Source organism: Cnephaeus nilssonii (assembly GCF_951640355.1).
Source record: "Cnephaeus nilssonii genome assembly, chromosome: 6".
NCBI lineage: Eukaryota > Metazoa > Chordata > Mammalia > Chiroptera > Vespertilionidae > Cnephaeus > Cnephaeus nilssonii.
Window position 1 is genome coordinate 66647109 of NC_137077.1, and position 19278 is coordinate 66666386.

The window sequence follows — 19278 nt, forward strand, 5'->3', positions numbered from 1 at the left end:
ATGGGTACATTTTATTCACTGTTTGTATCTATGTGAATTCCTCCTGGCTTCTTATATGCATATTAGGGAAAGATGTAAACTCTTTGTGGATCTTTGAGGCATCAGCCCCTTTGGTGACAATAAGTTGAAAAATCACAGATTTCTCTTTAAATTTTCGCCAGTTCTGTCTGTCATACCTATAATGAGCCTTAGATTGGATCATTGAAGACATATCAGTAGAGTGCTTTTCAGGTTATAGAGTGCAGGTCATACTTGATTTAGATTTGGATTCTAATAGCCTTTTGAAGAAGTGGGAAAATAATGCCTACTTTATGCATAAGGCTATAATGGTTTGGAGAGTGATTCAAGTTTGCACAAGTAGTAAATATTGGACTGGGGAGTGGAAGCCCAAGTCTTTCAGGCTGGATTTCTTGCCAGTATACATTCAGCACCCTGGCCCTTTGCCAGTTTGGTTCTATTGCCTCGAACTCTCAGGTAGGAATTTTGAGGTAGGAATTTATTCATATTCTCAGAAGGAATTCCTGAATGCTCAGATTTTTTTTTTTCAGGGCATAGGCCCAGACCAGCTAACTCCATAAATTGCTCTTTTAGTTTGTTTGTATTAACAAACATTCTTTCTGATCAAATACTTAAGTTACCTGAAACATAAGCAAGCTTTCCATGAAGAACTCTGGCCTTGTGAGAAGCCAAGGTAGTTTTTATAAAGCAGTGGACCAAATTTCTTGCCTTTTAATCATAGCAAAGGAACTTGGGTTATAAATAAACTCTTATAGGTGATTCTGTCATATTTGATTATTTGACTTCTTAGCCATAGACTAGGTAGGTATAAAGTTTATATGTGTTGAATATAATCTTTCTTTTTTTTTTTTGAATATAATCTTATTAATGGTGAGGAAGGAGACAAAAATAATCAAAAGCAGACAGAAGACAAAAATTACCAAAAGCAGTTAGAAAAACTCAAGGAGGACTGAATTTTAGTTAGTTCAAAGACCCCGCACCTAGGGCGTATCAGGTATCTGTTTTATAGGGTATGTTCATAATGATGATTCTGAATAACCAATAAAAAGTGAAATTATACTGTATACCAGAGGCCCAGTGCACGAAATTTGTGCATGGGGGTGGGGGTCCCTCAGCCCAACTTTCACCCTCTCCAATCCAGGAGCCCTCAGGGGATGTCCTACTGATGGCTTAGGCCTGCTCCCCTAAGCCGCAGTCTGGTCTCCCTCTGCAGGAGGCGACTGGGTTGATCAGGGGAAGGCTCTTGCTGCTGCTGCCCCTGCTGGTTGCTGCAGCCGCTAAGGTGTTTTCATCAACATGAACTCTAGTCCCTTCACCACAAAAAAATGACAACTTTCTTTAGGCATTTTCAAGATGTCTCTTTCATAGGATATGACCTTTCTTTTTTGTTTGTTTTTATCCTCACCTGAGGATATTTTTACATTGATTTTTAAAGAGTGTGGAAGAGAGAGGGAAAGGCAGAGAGAAACATCAATGTGAGAGGGACACTTCGATTGGTTGCCTCCTGCATGAGCCCTGACCTGGGCCCCGGCCAGGGAGGAGCCTGCAACCCTAGATACATGCCCTTGACCAGAATCGAACCTGGACCTTGCGATTGGCAGGCCAAGGCTCTATCCACCGAGCCAAACCGGCTAGGGCAGGATATGACATTTCTTAGCCCCTCCAGCAGCAGACCTTCATTTTTTCCTCCAGGAGTGAGGTGGAAAAACCCCAGATCACCTTCTTGGATTCTTATTACCCAAGTTACCAAGAACACTGTGAGTGGCGTACTGGGAGCTTAGCCAATGTGCGGTCAGAAAAGGTGTTTCCTCTGCAGCTCACGCGCAGAGGTGGGACTGCTGGCATGCACAGCTGACAGGCCCGGTTCTCTCCGGGCCTGCACCATCCGTGGCTTGCCTCACTGTGCACGCAGTCCCCTCCCGCCCACCTGCACACAGCCTCCTCCTGAGCAGTCGTGATGTTATGGCGTCCTGGCTAATTTGCATATTACCTCTTTATATATATAGATAAGAAGTCAGGGAATGTCTTATTTAAAAAAATGATTTCCAACTTCTAAGATTATTTAAAATTTGATTCTCTAAGGGTTAAAGTTCAGTTAACCTGGAAAATTAAGGTAGATGTAGATGAAATGTTTCTTATCAGTGTGAGAGTATACACTAGGGTAGTAAGGATATCATTTCTTACATGTCTCCACTGAAACAGTTGCTATGTAAATAATTTCAGGGAACTACTTCAGAAATTGTACTAGTGCTGATTAAGATGTGCATCAGTCAGCACTAGTGCAGGCTCTGAGTGTCACTGAATGCTAATTTAAACAGCTTTAGTCTTTCTTTAATTAAAGGGAATTGTACATTAATTCCACCCCCGCAACTCATGGCATATCCCAACTAACATCATGTATAAAATAAAATAGATTACAAGCAACTAAAATACAAAGATTAATTTAACTACTTGCTTCAGCTAAGACTTACAGAAGAAATATGGTAGTGATGCCATATGAAAGCTGAAGACTTAAAGGATTAAATTAGCTTTTTAGAAAATTTTATTATACCTTTATAATAAAGCATTCTCCCCCCCCCCCCCAGTGGAAAGGTGCTTTGTAAATTTTTTGAATAGTACACTTTGAAATATTTTTATTATAGACCACATGCAGTTAGACCCAGTAAAGTAAGTACTCTTTTGCTCTTTGTTGAATTCAGATCAAATTTCTTTCATGCTTTAATTCGTTTAACCCTTATATTTGACATTGCTTTCACTATGTGAGTGCCATGTAGGAAAATTTTGTTGATAACAATTTAATCTTCCTTTCAACCTACTTATTCTTTTTTTAAAAAAGTGTTGTATTAGTCAGGGTTTGTCAGAGAAACAACCATTAAGATTATATGTGTTTGTCCTCCTCCCTCCTCCTTCTCCCCCCCCCCACCCCCACACACATACCAGAAAAAGAGAAAAAGAAATCCCACAATTTGCTCTCTGCAAGCTAGAGGCCAAGGAAAGCTGGTGGTATCGTTTGAAGGGCTGAGAGCTGTGGAGCGCTGGTGTAGATGCGTGCAGGCATGAGACCCAGGAACACAGGGCAGGATAATATTGGATGTCCCAGCTCAAGCTACCAGGCGTAGAGCAAATTCAACCTTCCTTTATCTTTTTACTAGGGGCCCAGTGCCCAAAATCTCTCAAGACCCAGACCTGGTGCACTGCGGGACACAGCGTCAAGTCCCGCCAGTGCCACAAGACCCAGAGTCAAGTCCCCGCCCACCCGTGCACGCAGCCTCCTCATGACCAGTCTTTGGTTGTTACAGCGTGATGGTGTCATGACCAAGGGTTTTTTATAATAGAGATTCTATTCAGGCTCTCTCAATGGATTTGATTACACTCACCCACATTGGGGAGGGCCATCTGCTTTAATCATTTCTCCAATTCAAATACTAATCTCTTCTAGAAACACCTCCACAGACATTCCCAGAAATGTTTAACCAGACATCTGGGCATCCTGTGGCCCACTCAGGTTGATATAAAATTAATCATTGCAAGTGTTTGTTACTTTAAAAAAGCATCTGCAATAAATATGTCGAAATGCTTACATTTAGATATGTCACGTGTCTTTTTTCTGGCACTTCTGTGAATGTCTTGATAACTCCATTGGATGCCCGCCATGGGAACCCATGTGTTCTTTTGTGCTAAAGCGAGTAGACCCATGCTTTCTCACAGGGCATAGTATATACGTAGGTTGATAGAGACTAGCTACAGCAGTAGATGATAGAACAGAGGCTCTGAGCAGGTGGAGCTAAATGTTTATTTGTAAGGAGATCCTTATGTGACCTGAGTGCTTCTCTGTTACACATTTAATCTGAGGTGTGTTGTTTTTTTTTAAAGAGACTGGCTTATATGCTTCCTGGGTCATTTTAAAAAAACATTTCTTTCAAAATAAGAGTGATGCAGAGTTGTGTATCATTTCTAGCAGAAATACTCTCTTCCCTTTTAAAATATATACTCTTCAGATGTCTTCAGTACATGTAGATTTTTATGAATGTTAAAAATGTAAGTTTTGGATCTGTTTCCACAGACTTTCCAAGCTGCCATTGGGGAAAATTTTTTTTGGTAACTTTTACAAATGTATGAACTTAACCAAAGTTAAATGATAATATGTATGGGAAAAGGCTTAGAATGCGTTCTTGTTCGTTGGTTTAAGTATCTATGTCTTGTCTGAAATTTAATTGTAAAACACTTAAGAAAACTGAGGGTTTTATAAGTTGGAACTAAAAAATAAGAAGCTTGACATATTTAAGTGAAAAGTAGAACTAAGACTTTTTGTTCATTTTTAAGTAGAGAGCCTGATTCTTTAACTTCGCAATTTTTCTTTTAAGCAAGGGCTGTAATTAGTGTCATAACTGAAAAATTTTAACAGCATAAAGACAAAGATATTTAAAGTGGCAGTTTTAGGCTCAACATACTGATTGGATTAAACCCAATTGCTAGCATTGCTTGGGAATAGCGTAATAAGAAAAGAAAGAAGACATAGATTTGTCTATTTAAAAGAGGTAGATAATTTCATTGTGACTCCTTTTATTTAGATTACCAACGATCTGGTTGCTAAAGCAGTTGGATCCTGTTTAGTGTGTATTTTACTTGGCTTATTCAGGGCAGCTTGGCACTGTTGACTGTTCTGACCTGGCAGCTTTCTTTCCCTTGACTTACAAAAATCTTCTCCCTTGATATTTTTTCCCTTTGACTATTCAATCTCTTTCAAGTATGGACTTTTACATTGATGTTCCTCTGGGTTTTCTCTTTACCTCTCGTCTTTCTCATAATGCTTTTGCACATTATTATTATTATTATTATTTTTAACACATTTGTGTGTTGTTTTTTAAATATATTTTCATTGATTTCGGAGAGGAAGGAAGAGGGAGAGAGAGACAGAAACAGCCATGATGAGAGAGAACCACTGATCGGCTGCCTCCTGCAAGTCCCCCACAAACCGGGCATGTGCCCTTGACCAGGACCTTTCAGTTCGCAGGCCGATGCTCTATCCACTGAGCTAGACTGGCTAGGGCTGCACATTATTTTTTATATTTTTATTTTTTATCCTCACCTGAGGATATGTTTATCGATTTTTAGAGAGAGAAAGATAGAGACATAGACATCAGTTGGTTGCCTCTTGTACACATCCCAACTGGGAATCGAACCCGCAACTTTTTTAGTGTACTGGACAGTGGTCCAACCAACTGAACTACCAGGCCAGGGCTTGCACACTGTTCTTTAATAATATTACCCACTCTCGATAGTGAGGTCTACACTAAGACACCTACTGGAAGATAGATACTAAATGCTTGGCATCTCAATTGAAAACAGTGCATCTTTCTCACCTTCTTGCTAGACTTCTTTCCCCTCCCCTCTCCTCCCCTCTTGGTGAACATATTTACCAAAGAAAAGATGAAGTTTTAAATGAATGGTGGTGACATGCACAGAAGGATACATAAAGCTTACGTTTTCAGAGACATCATTTTTTTTCTTCCTCTTAGGATATGTGCAAGGAATGAGTGACTTACTTTCTCCTCTTTTATATGTGATGGAAAATGAGGTGGATGCCTTTTGGTGCTTTGCCTCCTACATGGACCAAATGGTAAGAACGGGGTTCCCCCCCTTTAAAAACTAATTTGAATTTTTAGTTGTATAATGTTATTATATAAAAGAATGAATTATATTTAGTCAGTTATGATGGGACTTTAGAAACTTGCTTCATGTTGTTTGTTTGTTTTTTTAAATAGCCTTTTCAAGAGGCTTGGAAATGCCGACATTGTTTTTGTTTTTTGTTTTTTTAATTTCTTTATTGATTAAAGTATCACATATTTGTCCTCATCCCCCCATTCCCATCCCACACCCCTCCCCACACATGCCCCCACCCCCCTGTCCAACATTGTTTTTAATACAAAAAATAGAAAGTGCCTGTAGTACAGGAATAATCAGGTTTTAATATCAGTTAATGCTTATATTCTCCAGAAGAGCTATGAGTCATTACAGAACATTGATGAAATAGATGAATGCAATTCTTGTGAAGTAGTTGAACTTTCATATCATCTGTTTCAGAGATAAAGCTTAGTCATACCAAGTAATATCCTTACCTTTTGTGAACATTTTGGATTTTGTCACTGATTTTTCTCCAGATGTGTTTGAATTATTTGTAACGCTGACACTTTCTTAGTAATTCACTGTTATTTTTCTCAGAAACATGTGGTTATGAGAGTTGAACTATGTCTATATATACTTATTACTACAAAGAATATTTTATCATCATTGTTCTATCTTGGCAATGGAGTTCTAGGACAGTAGTACAGAGAGAGTGTAACAGGGAAATAAAATAAAACAGTCTTCTCAAGTTATCTTTTAGAAAGAAAATAAAGCAGAGGGTCTAAGAGTAGATAAAGGCATATGAAATGCAAAGACTTGATCAATACATAGGTCACTTTACTATTTCAGAATAAGATTGATATACTTTATGATGGGCCTTGAAGTCGGATATTGAAATGGCTTGCTTGCAACGGGTCATTTAAAATGTTTCCTAGCAATATAAGGTTTAGCTTAGAGTTTCTGGGATACAAATGTGGAATTTGGAAGTGGTACCCTTCTGATTCGATTACTAGGTGTGCCGGTTAATTTATTAATGCGGATTTTTTTCAATAGATGGAGTTACACGTATGTTGATGTGTATGTTGATGTATATGTGATTTGATATGTATGCTATTTTGTTGTATTGACAACAAGCTTCAAAACTTCATGTGTCAACTTTGCTGAAGGTGTTAACATCGTAGATATTTTTACACTTAAAAACGTCGAATTTCGTGCCAATAAAAGAGCATTTGCGGAAAGTTATAATTCGTTACTTTATTTTGAAGAAAAGTGCTGCTGAATACTTCGGGAAGCTTATGGTGAATACTTTGGGAAGCTCCATCTCAAGATATTTGTGAATGCTGGTTTAAATGCTTTAAAAGTGATGATTTCGAAGTGAAAGGCAAAGAATGTCCAGGTCAACTGAAAAAGTTTGAAGACCAACAATTACAAGCATTATTGGTTGAAGATGTGTGTCAAATTCAAAAACAATTTGCAGAAAGATTAAACGTTGCTCAGCAAACAATTTCCAATCGTTGACAAGCAATGGAAAGATTTTAAAGGAAGGAAAATGGGTGCCACATCAACTGAACGAAAGACAAATGGAAAACGGAAAAGTCATCAGTAAAATGTTGCTTCAATGGCACAAAAGAAAGTCTTTTTTGCATCGAATTGTGACTGGCGATGAAAAGTGGATTTATTTTGAGAATACCAAAAGCACAAAATCATGGGTTGATTCAGGTCAACCATCAACATCGACTGCAAGGCCAAATCGCCTTAGAAAGAAGACAATGCTCTGTGTTTGGGTTCAGGGAGGTGTGGTGTATTATGAGCTTCTAAAACAAGGTGAAACCGTTAATACTGATCGCTACCGACAACAAATAATCAATTTGAACCATGCTTTGATCATGAAATGACGAGAATGTTCCAGAAGACACAGCAAAGTAATTTTGCTTCATGATGACGCACCATCACACACTTCAAAACCAGTTAAAGACACGTTAAAAGATCTTGCCTGGGAAGTATTAACCCACCTGCTGTATTCACCAGACCTTGCTCCTTCAGATTACCACTTGTTCCGGTCAATGGCCCACACGCTTTCTGAGCAGCATTTCAAAACATACGAAGAAGTGGAAAATTGGGTCTCTGAATGGTTTGCCTCAAAACAAGAAAAGTTCTATTGGGACAGTATCCATAAATTACCTGAAAGATGGGGAAATGTGTAGCTAGCAGTGAACATTACTTTGAATAAAGCACTTTTGATGTTTCTCTTGAAATTATCATGTTTTCTTTGATTATAAAAATCCGCATTATTAACTGGTACACCTGGTACTTCTATTCTTCCCCTGTTGCTTACCAATTCTTTTTTCCCCTGCAATTTTTCTCACTTTTGTCTATTTACTCAAGTCTCATCCATGGATCCAACTCATCCTCACTTCTCTTGCTCCTATTTCACATGCATAATGAAATTTGATGATTTTAAAATATCTTTTGCTATTAAATTGATAAATATACAAATTATGTAGTTTTTTACTATACACTGATGTTTTTGAATTATTTGGAAAGATTATTAATTGCAGTAATGTAGTAATATCATAGTTTGTCTTCCTTACCTTTTTGATTTATTGATTTTACCTACCTTCTTAGTTCCAATTACTCCTAAGTGCTCTAGAAACCTGAGGCATTTGTTACAAAGGTCTGTACAACTGATACTAATAGTATGATAACTCTTGTCTGCCTTCCTTGTGTTTCTGTTATTTATCCTCTTTTCACTAGAGCCAGTATGTTCCTTGATAAAGGGTCCATGTCTTTGCTTAACTAGTTTAGTTCTCTGGTATGCTTCCAGAATTTTCCCAATGCCTGATATGAGATTGTTGTTCAACAGATTTTTGTAGAATAAACACATGAATATTTCCCCAGTGCTTAGTTTAGACCTCAACTTATACGGTAGTGGGTACTCCAAGAGTTAACATGAACATACTGCATTTAGTTTATTATTATAACAGTTTTCATAAAACGGAGGATATATTGGCATGTTCCAATATAATGGCTTATGATACCAAGTGCACTCGTATATGTGCATGTATTTAGGTCTCAAATGTAAAGATTATTTTCTGACCACCTGTAATATATACTTGTAATCTATTATTTTTTTAATATGAAGGTTCAAGTTCTGTCTTTTCACAAATGCTTTCTGTGTTTACCTTTTTCATTGAGGATAGTCTGGGGACTTTTCTGGTCTTTATTCTAAAAAGATCTCTTAATATATTGTCTACTAACATCCTTTTTCCCCTCATAATATTTGAATAAAAGGGCAGTATGTTGCAATTTTAAAAGTCTACACAGTTATTTTTCACTGTATTGCTATTGTTTTGGTGCCCTTAAATCAGTGCTGCAGTTGTTAGATTTCATTTTGTGTTATGGCTTTATTTCATATAACATGTTATTTCTTATGTGATGGCTGGCCTAATATCTATAGATTTACTTTTGTTGATATTTACTCTCATCTAATGTAAGTGTAGGCGCAGACTTTGTCTGTTACGGAAATATTATGGAAACACTTGCAAAATGATCTAATGAACTTACTTATACCCACCATTCATTTTGCCATAAAGTTTAGTCCCTCCTTTCCCCTCACCTCCCACCCCCATAGAATGTATATGCATGTGTATATGTATGTATACATTATATGTAATATGCATATGTGTAATGTATGTATGCATATGTGTGCACACATTTATTTATAGATATATTTATAGATACAGTTGCAGCCCTTTGTATATTCATATATATCTTATTTCTTCTCCAGGAATAGCTTCTTTTTCAAAGTTGGCTTCTGTCATTTTGGGAGTGCTTCTTTTTATAGCTGCGTGGGTAGCATTGGGGATGCCATGTTGGTACTCCCAAACTGTGTGTCATAACAAAAATGATGTGGTTAATCAGAGAGTTAATTCTGCCTTTCCCCTACAGGTCCAGGTGGTAAATATGAAGAAACTATATATATATATTTAATATCTCTTTATTGATTTCAGAGAGGAAGGGAGAGGGGCGAGAGTGATAGAAATATCACTGATGAGAGAGAATCATTGATGGGCTGCCTCTTGCACACCCCCTACTGGGGATTGAGCCCGCAACCCAGGCATGTGCCCTTGACTGGAATTGAACCCAGAACCCTGCAGGCCGACGCTCTATCCACTGAGCCAAACCAGCTAGGGTGAAACTATATCTTTTTTAAAAATGTATATGTATATATTTATTGATTTCAGAGAGGAAAGGAGATAAAAACAATGATGAGAGAGAATCATGTCTTAAACCTTTATGTTAGTCTGTTAAACTGTTCTTTAACTTGTTAAAGAGAAACCAGTTTATTGAGAATCAGTAGCCTTTCATTTTTTTTTTTTCCTACCAAGAATGGGTGATTTCTAATCTGATACGTACTTCTGATACAGCACCACTATTGTCTCTAAAACTAAAAAAGAAGTGTGAAGGAGGGGATGTTCTTCTTAGGGGTAGGGTAGTAGGTCACCAAAGAGGGGTTGGTGCACATTTTAAAGGGATCAGACTAATCTAAGAAGCCTTTTATTTATTTTGGTTCCCCTTCTCCTTTGATGTGTTGGTAGGGAATTTACTCAACTTTGAAGATTTTTGGAAACATGTAAACCACAGCAGTTCTCAAACTTTGTGATCTTAGGACCCCTTCACACTCTTAAATCTTATTGAGTACCCCAAAAGCATTTGTTTATGTGGGTTATATCTATTGATGTTTATTGAATGGAAATTAGTAATGAGAAATTTATACTTACTCATTTTATTTATTTATCTATTTATTTATTTACTTATTTATTTATTTATTTATTTTAAATATATTTTTATTGATTTTTTTACAGAGAGGAAGGGAGAGGGATAGATAGCTAGAAACATCGATGAGAGAGAAACATCGATCAGCTGCCTCCTGCACACCCCCTACTGGGGATGTGCCCGCAACCAAGGTACATGCCCCTGACTGGAATTGAACCTGGGACCTTTCAGTCCGCAGGCCGACGCTCTATCCACTGAGTCAAACCGGTTTCAGCATATACTTACTCATTTTAAAGTAACACTAAACATACTACACCTTAAAATGTATAACATTTTAAAATGGAAAGTTAATTTTTCAAAACTAAAACAGATTTGCTGAGAAGAAGGATTGTTGTACATTCCCATTTTTTTTTTAATGTCTAGTTAAGTCCTACCTGCTTCTGGATTGAGTCTTTTGCATTAACACACATTATATAACCTTTATACTTTGGGAGATTTAAAAAAAAATTGTTGACATTATTACAGATGTCTCCCATCTTGTGAGAGATTTTAAAGTGCAACGTGCATATAATCTTCTAGTATTGCCATGAAGATGGTTTTGACATTGCAGATTTCCCTAATGTCGTGAAATCTAAGAAATAGTTAATTCTTTAAAATGAGACACATGTTAAAGCTAAAATAGATTTTTCATATGATAATTTGAAGAAATATTTTAAAATGGAAGTGATTTGATGAAAGTTTATTTCCCAAATGTGTTTCCTTTAATCAAATCTCTTATTCCATGTCAGAAATTAGTATGTCAGTCAGTCTATTGTTAATTGTTTCCACATTCTTTTTTATCTAAATCAAAGGAATAGAGGGGAAAATAATCCGTAGTTTGAGACCAAGGATTCTCTTTCCCTCTTTTTTAATGTTGCTCTAGCTTTTTTTTTTTTTAAATTTCTTTATTGATTAAGGTATTACATATGTGTTCTTATTGCTCTAGCTTTTTAATTTGTTGTGATTTAAAAAAAATGTCAGTATGGTATGAGTCCAATATTTGTTTTTAGACTATGGTTTAGTTATTAGTTAATTATGTACTATAAAATGTTTACTAAATATTACTTATATGGTAACATGTATTTCCTTCTATAAAGCACCAGAATTTTGAGGAACAAATGCAAGGCATGAAGACCCAGCTAATTCAACTAAGTACCTTACTTCGATTGTTGGACAGTGGATTTTGCAGTTACTTAGGTAAGGCAGTGAATCAGAACTATACCCAGCAAATTGTAGGGTAATTCATAGGGAGAAAAAAATGTGAACGACTCTTTTAAAGACATATATGCTCTATTGCTGTTGCCAGGGTTCCTCTGAGGAATTAAAAGTGTGGGACCACACTTTGCGTGCTATGTCTTAAAAAAAATTTTTTTTAGAAGATAGTTGTGTTCTTTTTAATATTTTTTTTATTAACATGTTTTTATTGATTTCAGAGAAAGGAAAAGAGAGGGAGAGAGATAGAAACATTGATCGGCTGCCTCCTGCACGTCCCTTATGGGGATCAAGCCCACAACCCGGGCCATGTGCCCTAACCAGGAATTCAACTGGCATCCTCTTAGGTGCATGAAACAATGCTCAACCAACTGAGCCACACTGGCCGGTCTGTGTACTTATGTCTTAAAATTTATTTTTAAAATTAGTTATTTGTTATTGGTTGTTTTCTTTTAAAGAAGTTAGCCTGCAAGCTTTGAATTGTTTCCTTTAATTAGTAGAAGACAAATTTATAGAACTTTCAATAGCCTAAAATGCATAGAGAAATTTGAGTTTGAAATAGGTCATTGTGTTCTGAGATAATTAGCATGAGAGTAAGCCATATATATATTTTTTCCCCTCTGTATAGAATCTCAGGACTCTGGATACCTTTATTTTTGCTTCAGATGGCTTTTAATCAGATTTAAAAGGGAATTTAGTTTTCCAGATATTCTTCGATTATGGGAGGTAAGTTCTTAAATTATACAAATATATTATTTATTATGGAAAGCAACAATTTATTCTATAGAATATAAATGGATTATACCAGTCTAACTGAAATTTCTAAAGCAAGTATGTTTCAAAATTATGATAGTTTGTTCTCTCCTTAAAATGAATGATCTTGAGCTGAATACCTGGTCTTTGGAACCTTTTTCTGTAAATTATAATCCTTATGAGATTTGGGGCTAGTTGGTCTCCCAGATCCAGTTCTCTAGACTATTTGTGTCTGTGTTCTCTGCTGGGGAGACTTGACTGTGTGAGGCTCTGTCATATTCTGGTATTGGTTGGAGAGTTCAAGGATGTTTTAGCAGGTGAACCATTTGAGATGGCACTGTATTTATAGTTTGAGATATTGAGAGGGAGCAGACTTGTATTTTGCTTTGTAAAAGAAACATAAGTTAGAGCAAAATATGAATAATAACATAACACATCCTACTATCTGTATTTAGCAGATGAGGAAACCAGAGTTTCAAGAAAAACTCACATATTCTTTTCTTTTTTCAAAATATGCTTTTATTGAATTTTTAGAGAGGAAGGGAGAGGGATAGAGAGATGGAAACATCATTGAGAGAGAAAAATTGATCAGCTGCCTCCTGCATGCCCCATACTGGGGATTGAGTCTGCAACCTGGGCATGTGTCCTGACTGGGAAACAAACTGGTGACCTCTTGGTTCATAGGTCGATGCCCAACCACTCACTGGGTTACATCAGCCAGGCAAAACTCACGTGTTCTTGACCTGAAATCATATTTTTAAAGTTTGTCAATTTTGTTAATATCTTAACTTTTTTAAAAGGATGAATTGAGAATATTATTATCACATAGCTAGAATAACTTTCTAATCTGTGTTTACCAAATATGTTGGGATGTTAAGTGAAAACCCTTAGAGGTTAATTGAATTTCATTTAAACTTTAAAAAGTTGGATTAGTCTGAAAATTATTCAACTTGATTTACTCCAGGTAAAAGAAATGAAAACATGTTAAGTATGCTTTAATAGTATGGTTATATGGGTCTTTTTATGTTTCCAGATAAGATATTATTAGGTACATTAACCAGGGGGAAATTAAGGCCTTAAATTTGAGGGCATTACTTATATTTAGGAAGAAGTGCAGCTATTGATCAAACATTTTATGCATTTGGGTATAAATTTGGGGTAGTTGATTCAGTTTTTGTCACAATATATGACATAATATGATGTTTAAAATGTAGAGTTGTCTGTGGGTGTTTTTGATTCCATGCATTGTGTAACTGAATCTTATTTATAGGATTTAGTTTTCTAGAGACAGAAGGTGATTTAAAAGTGAGAAACAGCATGTAATTGAAAGTTCAGGACAATATTGGAAATGCCTCTAACCCTTACACCTTAAACTTAACCTCATAGCTGTGGCTCTTTAATTAATACCATTCATCATATTGGTTAGACTCGATGATTTGCTTATTGTAGTTACCTAAAGAGCCACATTTGGAATTCATTGTGTTCACAAAATGTTAATTACTTTGTAGGTAAAGATAAGACTTTCCTTCTCTACCCCTCATTTCCTAACTAGAAAACTGGTGGACTACCTCATCTAGGCAACTTCTGCTTTGCATAGAAGGCATTTAGAGTTCAACATTGTATATATGAGGAAAATGTTTTAGAGTTATTATAGTTTACTAAATAGTTGTTTTTTGTTTTATAGGTAATGTGGACTGAGCTACCATGTAAAAATTTCCATCTTCTTCTCTGTTGTGCTATTCTGGAATCAGAAAAGCAGCAAATAATGGAAAAGCATTATGGTTTTAATGAAATACTTAAGGTAGTTATTTAATTTTGTTTTTTTCCTCTATGTTGATACACAAAACATTTTCTTGGAGATTTATTGAATCCCTCGAGTAATTTAAACTGTGTCAGTGACTCTGGGAGTGACAGTTCACCAATTACATATTGGCCAGTTATTTTTACCTGAGTAATTAGGAGAGAAGGAAAATTCAACATACACTTTTTTTGTGGTTTAGTTTTCTAGAAGAATATTGTTATTTTGCTTATAACTTTAAGATAGCAGACTTGAGACAGCTGTTAGATTTAATGTTCCATAAGCTTATTAGTTATTTTTCAGCTTTAAAACGGGAAATGATCTAAGAAAAGATGTATTAAATGTTCTGTTTGTTTGTAGTGTGTGAATATTTTTATTTTAAGGGTTTTATCTGTAGTAAAATGTAAGTGGTAATTATTTATATAGTAGAACATATAGTGCTTCCAGTTTTGATTGTTATTTTATTGATTCATTTTAGCATATTAATGAATTGTCCATGAAAATTGACGTAGAAGATGTATTGTGCAAGGCAGAAGCAATTTCTCTACAGATGGTAAAATGCAAGGTATACTGTGTGTGTGTGTGTGTGTGTGTGTGTGTGTGTGTGTGTGTGTGTTAATCTTCACCCAAGGATATGTTTAGTGAGAGGGAGGGAGAGAAAAAGAGAGAGAGAGGGAGAGAGACAGACATTGATGTGAGAGAGAAACATTGGTGGGTTGCCTCCAGTGCACACACCAACCAGGGATTGAACCCCACAACCTTTTGGTGTATGGGATGGTGCTCCAATCATTTGAGCCATCTGGCCAGGGCTCAAGGTATACAGAATTTTAAATAATTATAAGAATTTTTGCTTATGTTTTTGGTGGGTTGAGTTCAAGAATGAATTTTTCTTCTTAGAAATAATATAAATAAATGGCAGTTTTAGCAAGTTGAAGGCAGACACAAAGTATTGGCTAACATTTTGTTTACCATTATAGATTTACAACATGTAATTGAAAAGAGTTGGTTAACCATGCTAGATGAAATCATATAATAAGGCAAAATGGGAAAAGTAATAAAAACATTTCTGTGACAACCATCGAGGCTGTAGAATTTTTTAAAAATTACATTTTTATTGATTTCCAAGAGGAAGGGAGAGGGAGAGAGAGATGGAAACATCAGTGGTAAGAGAGAATCATTGGCTGCCTCCTGCATGCCCCCTCATGGGGATCGAGCCAGCAAACCAGACATGTGCCCTGACTGGGAATCGAACCATGACCTCCTGGTTCATAGGTCGATGCTCCACCACTGAGCCACACCGGCCGGGCGAGGCTGTAGAATTTAAGCATTGGTATGTATTCCCTAGTCGATTTAGTGAATACAGAATAGGACCTCATATTAAATATGTAGTGTCTCTAAATAAAGACAGATGCTAATCAGAAATGATTAGTCCATACCATTACATTTCTATATCATGCTCTTAATTTGTTTGAAAACAAGACAAATTTGGTGATCTGAATTCAAATCATTAATGTATTTTGGCTTTTGCATTTTTATGAGAATTCTTATTTGGTCTTTGTGTCATTTGTTCATGGTTCCAAATGCTTATTTTGGTTCAGTTTAAACACTTATTTGGCAGCTATTCTGTTCAAAACATATCAGTGATACCTTCTTACCTTTAAAGGAACCTTTGTATATTGAGGGAAAAAGTATGAAGAAGATAGTAGAAAAACAAGGAGAATGAAACAAATGCTAAATATTAGTAACTTTCAATAATAAAGATAAATAAAATATTAGTAACTATATGTTTGTGGGTGTGATAGGTTGGGGTGAAGAGTGATTAATTCAGAATAGATCAGGGAACCACTTAATGAAAAAAAGTGGTTAGGATTTCATTTTGGAGTGAAGAAGGGAGGTTTGTATGGGAACATAACAATTACACTCTTAGAACAAATGTTCAGATTCTGGAATCAGTGTAGTCTTAATTAGAAGTGTTACTTTGTGGTTAATTTTCCTCTATGGTGAATGATGGTTTTGTTTTTCATATTCAGGAATTGCCACAAGCAGTTTGTGAGATTCTGGGGCTTCAGGACAGTGAAGTCACAACACCAGATTCAGACACTGGTGAAGATGAACATGTTGGCTTGACTGCTTGTTCTACACCTGCGTTTCAGAGTAACTCCTTGCCTGTACTTGCTGCTAGTGGAGCCAGAGATGACAGCTCAACACAGATATCAGTGTCCCCAAATGTTAGCAGATTAACACCTGCATGATCCTTCTTGTTGCTTACTTTTTGAAGAGACACTTTGTTGCAACTTCTTTTCAACTTTTTGAAAGGTGGAAATTTTAAATCTTGGTAATGATCATGCTTTAAGATTAATGGAAAGAAAGTGTACTGATGTTCTTGCATTAAAGCTTTACAAAGATTTACACTAATTATTTTTGTAGTTACTTCTACCAAATAGCCTTTCTTTTTCAATAACATTCCTTAGTATTTTTATAGCTAAGTACATTTTATTTTCTTGTGGATGAACTGGAATCGAATAAATACTACAAGTGGATGAGTTGGAAATTATGCACTTTGAAACCATTCACTTTGTTTACTCTAAATTTAATGGCTTTAGATTTTATGAAATTAAATGTTGAGCCTTTCTATAGCATTCTAAGATGAGAAGTAGATTGCTACCCAGTGACAAAATTAAAGAATTTGATTTTCTCTGTTGTTTACAATAATATTCAGCTTAAATATTTATGCTGGTCGAATATGATTTAAATTGGACATTTTCATCAATGCAATTTAATGTGTAGATAAAGAGCTACTTCAACCATAAGAGGATTGGCAGTATATTTTTTACAATGGACTTTAGTTCACTTGTATATAAAGACTATATAAGTACTTATTTATGAGTATAAAAAAGGAATAGCATATTTTCTTTAACTGAATAAACTTGACTATTGATTTATATAACCTGATTTGACAAAATTAATACATAGCATCAATATGAGATCTTTTTCAAAACTATTTTCTTAACTAAGCATTTATTTCATGAGGCTACATTCAATCCTATACCTGGTATAATTTTGAAATTAATTGCTTGTAATCTCATTTTCCTAATGTTTTATTATCTTTCCTAATAATGTATTAACTACTAATTAATCTGGTCTTTAAATTTTTATAAAATACTCTTTGCAAAAAGCTTATGTAAAAAATTTCAGTATACTATTACAAGTCTCAAAATAGTACTCTTTTGTATATGAACAAAGCTGTTGTTTTTACCATGCAGTGTTGCATGATTTTAAGTTATGTGGAATTAACATAACTGATTCCGTTTTAATTGTAATTTGTTAACGCCTGTACATACCATTAAAATACATTTGAAGTTGAAGTAGTGTTTTCAGTTAAATCACACCTAGGAAAAAATCTGCTGGTTCTTCATTAGGAGAAAAAAATCCAAGATGGACCCAGTAAATTTAATATTTTTATGTGATTGAAACAGTCAATTGAATGAGTGAGTTGTGGAAATGAGAAAGAAATAAGACTCCTTTCATAACAAAAAAGTTTTTGCCAGCATGAAATTGGGCATAGTGTTGCCATGGAGGATATAATTATGTGACGCAGTAAAGCAGCTTCCTGCAATTGATGCTAATAATGTAAAATGTGACGCAGTTCTAAAATGATCCAATAGATAGGTTCCCGCCCTCCCATAAAACTAGGGAACCAAACGAAATTTTTTCCTACTTGAGCATTAACTGACAATCATGACAGAACCATTAGATGTTAGTTTTTAATATCATATGTGTTATCTTTCATCAGTTAATAATGAGTAAGCCTATTCAGAAAAAAAAAAAAAAAGTAAACTGATCAAAAACCCGGCATCTCCAGCCTTTCATTTCCTGCTGTTCAGGAAATTGCTTAGAACATCTTGATGTCCTTCTTGTTCTTCCTGGACCGGGGCTTTGGGGAAGTTTGTTCCCACTACGTAATGCATATCTGCTTCAGAGTTTTTAAAAATCTTAACACATTTAGTAACTTGAACTTTTGTCAAGTTTTTTTAAATAAAACTACTTGCTAAAACACTTGATTAAATAGTCTAGCACATTTTTATATGGAAGAGTAATGTAATATAGTGCTAGATAAAGTGTTTATTGAAATATAGTTGACATACAGTATTGTATTAAATTCAGGAGTACAAAGTGATTCAACGTTTATATACCTTACAAAGTGATCTCACTAAGTCTAGTAACTATGTCACTGTACAAAGTTATTATGATTTTATAGACTGTATTTTTCATGCTATGCACTACATCCCTTTGACTTATTTTATAACGGGAAGTTTGTGCCTTTTATTCCCCTTCACTCTTTTGGCCTTTCCCTCCACCTCCCTCCTTTCTGGCAACCATAAGTTTGTCTGACATTTTAGCATAATACCCTCTTGGTTCATGCATGTTGTCACAATGGCAAGATTTCATTATTTTTTTATGGCTAATATTCCATTGTGTGTGTATATATGTATACCAGTGTGTATGTGTATATATCCTATCTAATAAAAGAGCAATATGCAAATTGACCGTACTTCTGCTACACCCACAAGCCACGCCCACCAGCCAAGCAGGAGCAAGTATACAAATTAACCCAACCAAGATGGCTGCGGCCACGGAGAGAGCAGGAGGCTTGGGTTTCCCCGGCAATGGAGGAAGCCAAACTTTACACCTACCCTGGCCTGCCTTGGCCTCCGCTTAAGGCTACAAAGTTTCAATTATAGAAGATAAATAAATCCCAACAAAAATGGCTGCGGCCACAGAGCGAGCAGGAGGCTTGGCTCCGTTCAAGGCTACAAAGTTTCAATTATAGAAGATAGATAAGTCCCAGATCTCAGGGCCTCCTCTTGGGTCGCCAGGGGGCGTGGCTGGCCTGCAAACCACCACAGGCCCCTCGCCCAGGCTGCCCCATGCCCCAAGGGAACCCCCACCTTGATCCGGGACACCCTTCAGGGCAAACCAGCTGGCCCCCACCTGTGCACCAGGCCTCTATCCTATCTAATCCTCCTATCTAATAAAAGAATAATATGCAAATTGAC

General features: G+C 36.0%; 1 protein-coding gene across 2 annotated transcripts in view; it reads left to right on the forward strand.

Annotated features, from left to right (window-relative positions):
* TBC1D15 (TBC1 domain family member 15) overlaps positions 1-18984 on the forward strand; it is an 83639-nt gene extending 64655 nt beyond the window's left edge. Inside the window, exons 13-18 of one of the 2 annotated variants that reach the window (XM_079774379.1) lie at positions 5538-5638; positions 11556-11655; positions 12299-12396; positions 14108-14224; positions 14700-14786; positions 16252-18984. In XM_079774379.1, the coding sequence (XP_079630505.1) occupies positions 5538-5638; positions 11556-11655; positions 12299-12396; positions 14108-14224; positions 14700-14786; positions 16252-16473 (725 nt within the window). In that variant the 3' untranslated portion in view covers positions 16474-18984. The remainder of the gene's footprint in view (positions 1-5537; positions 5639-11555; positions 11656-12298; positions 12397-14107; positions 14225-14699; positions 14787-16251) is intronic. The other variant, XM_079774378.1, reaches the window with a different exon arrangement.
* Positions 18985-19278: the final 294 nt, after the last annotated feature.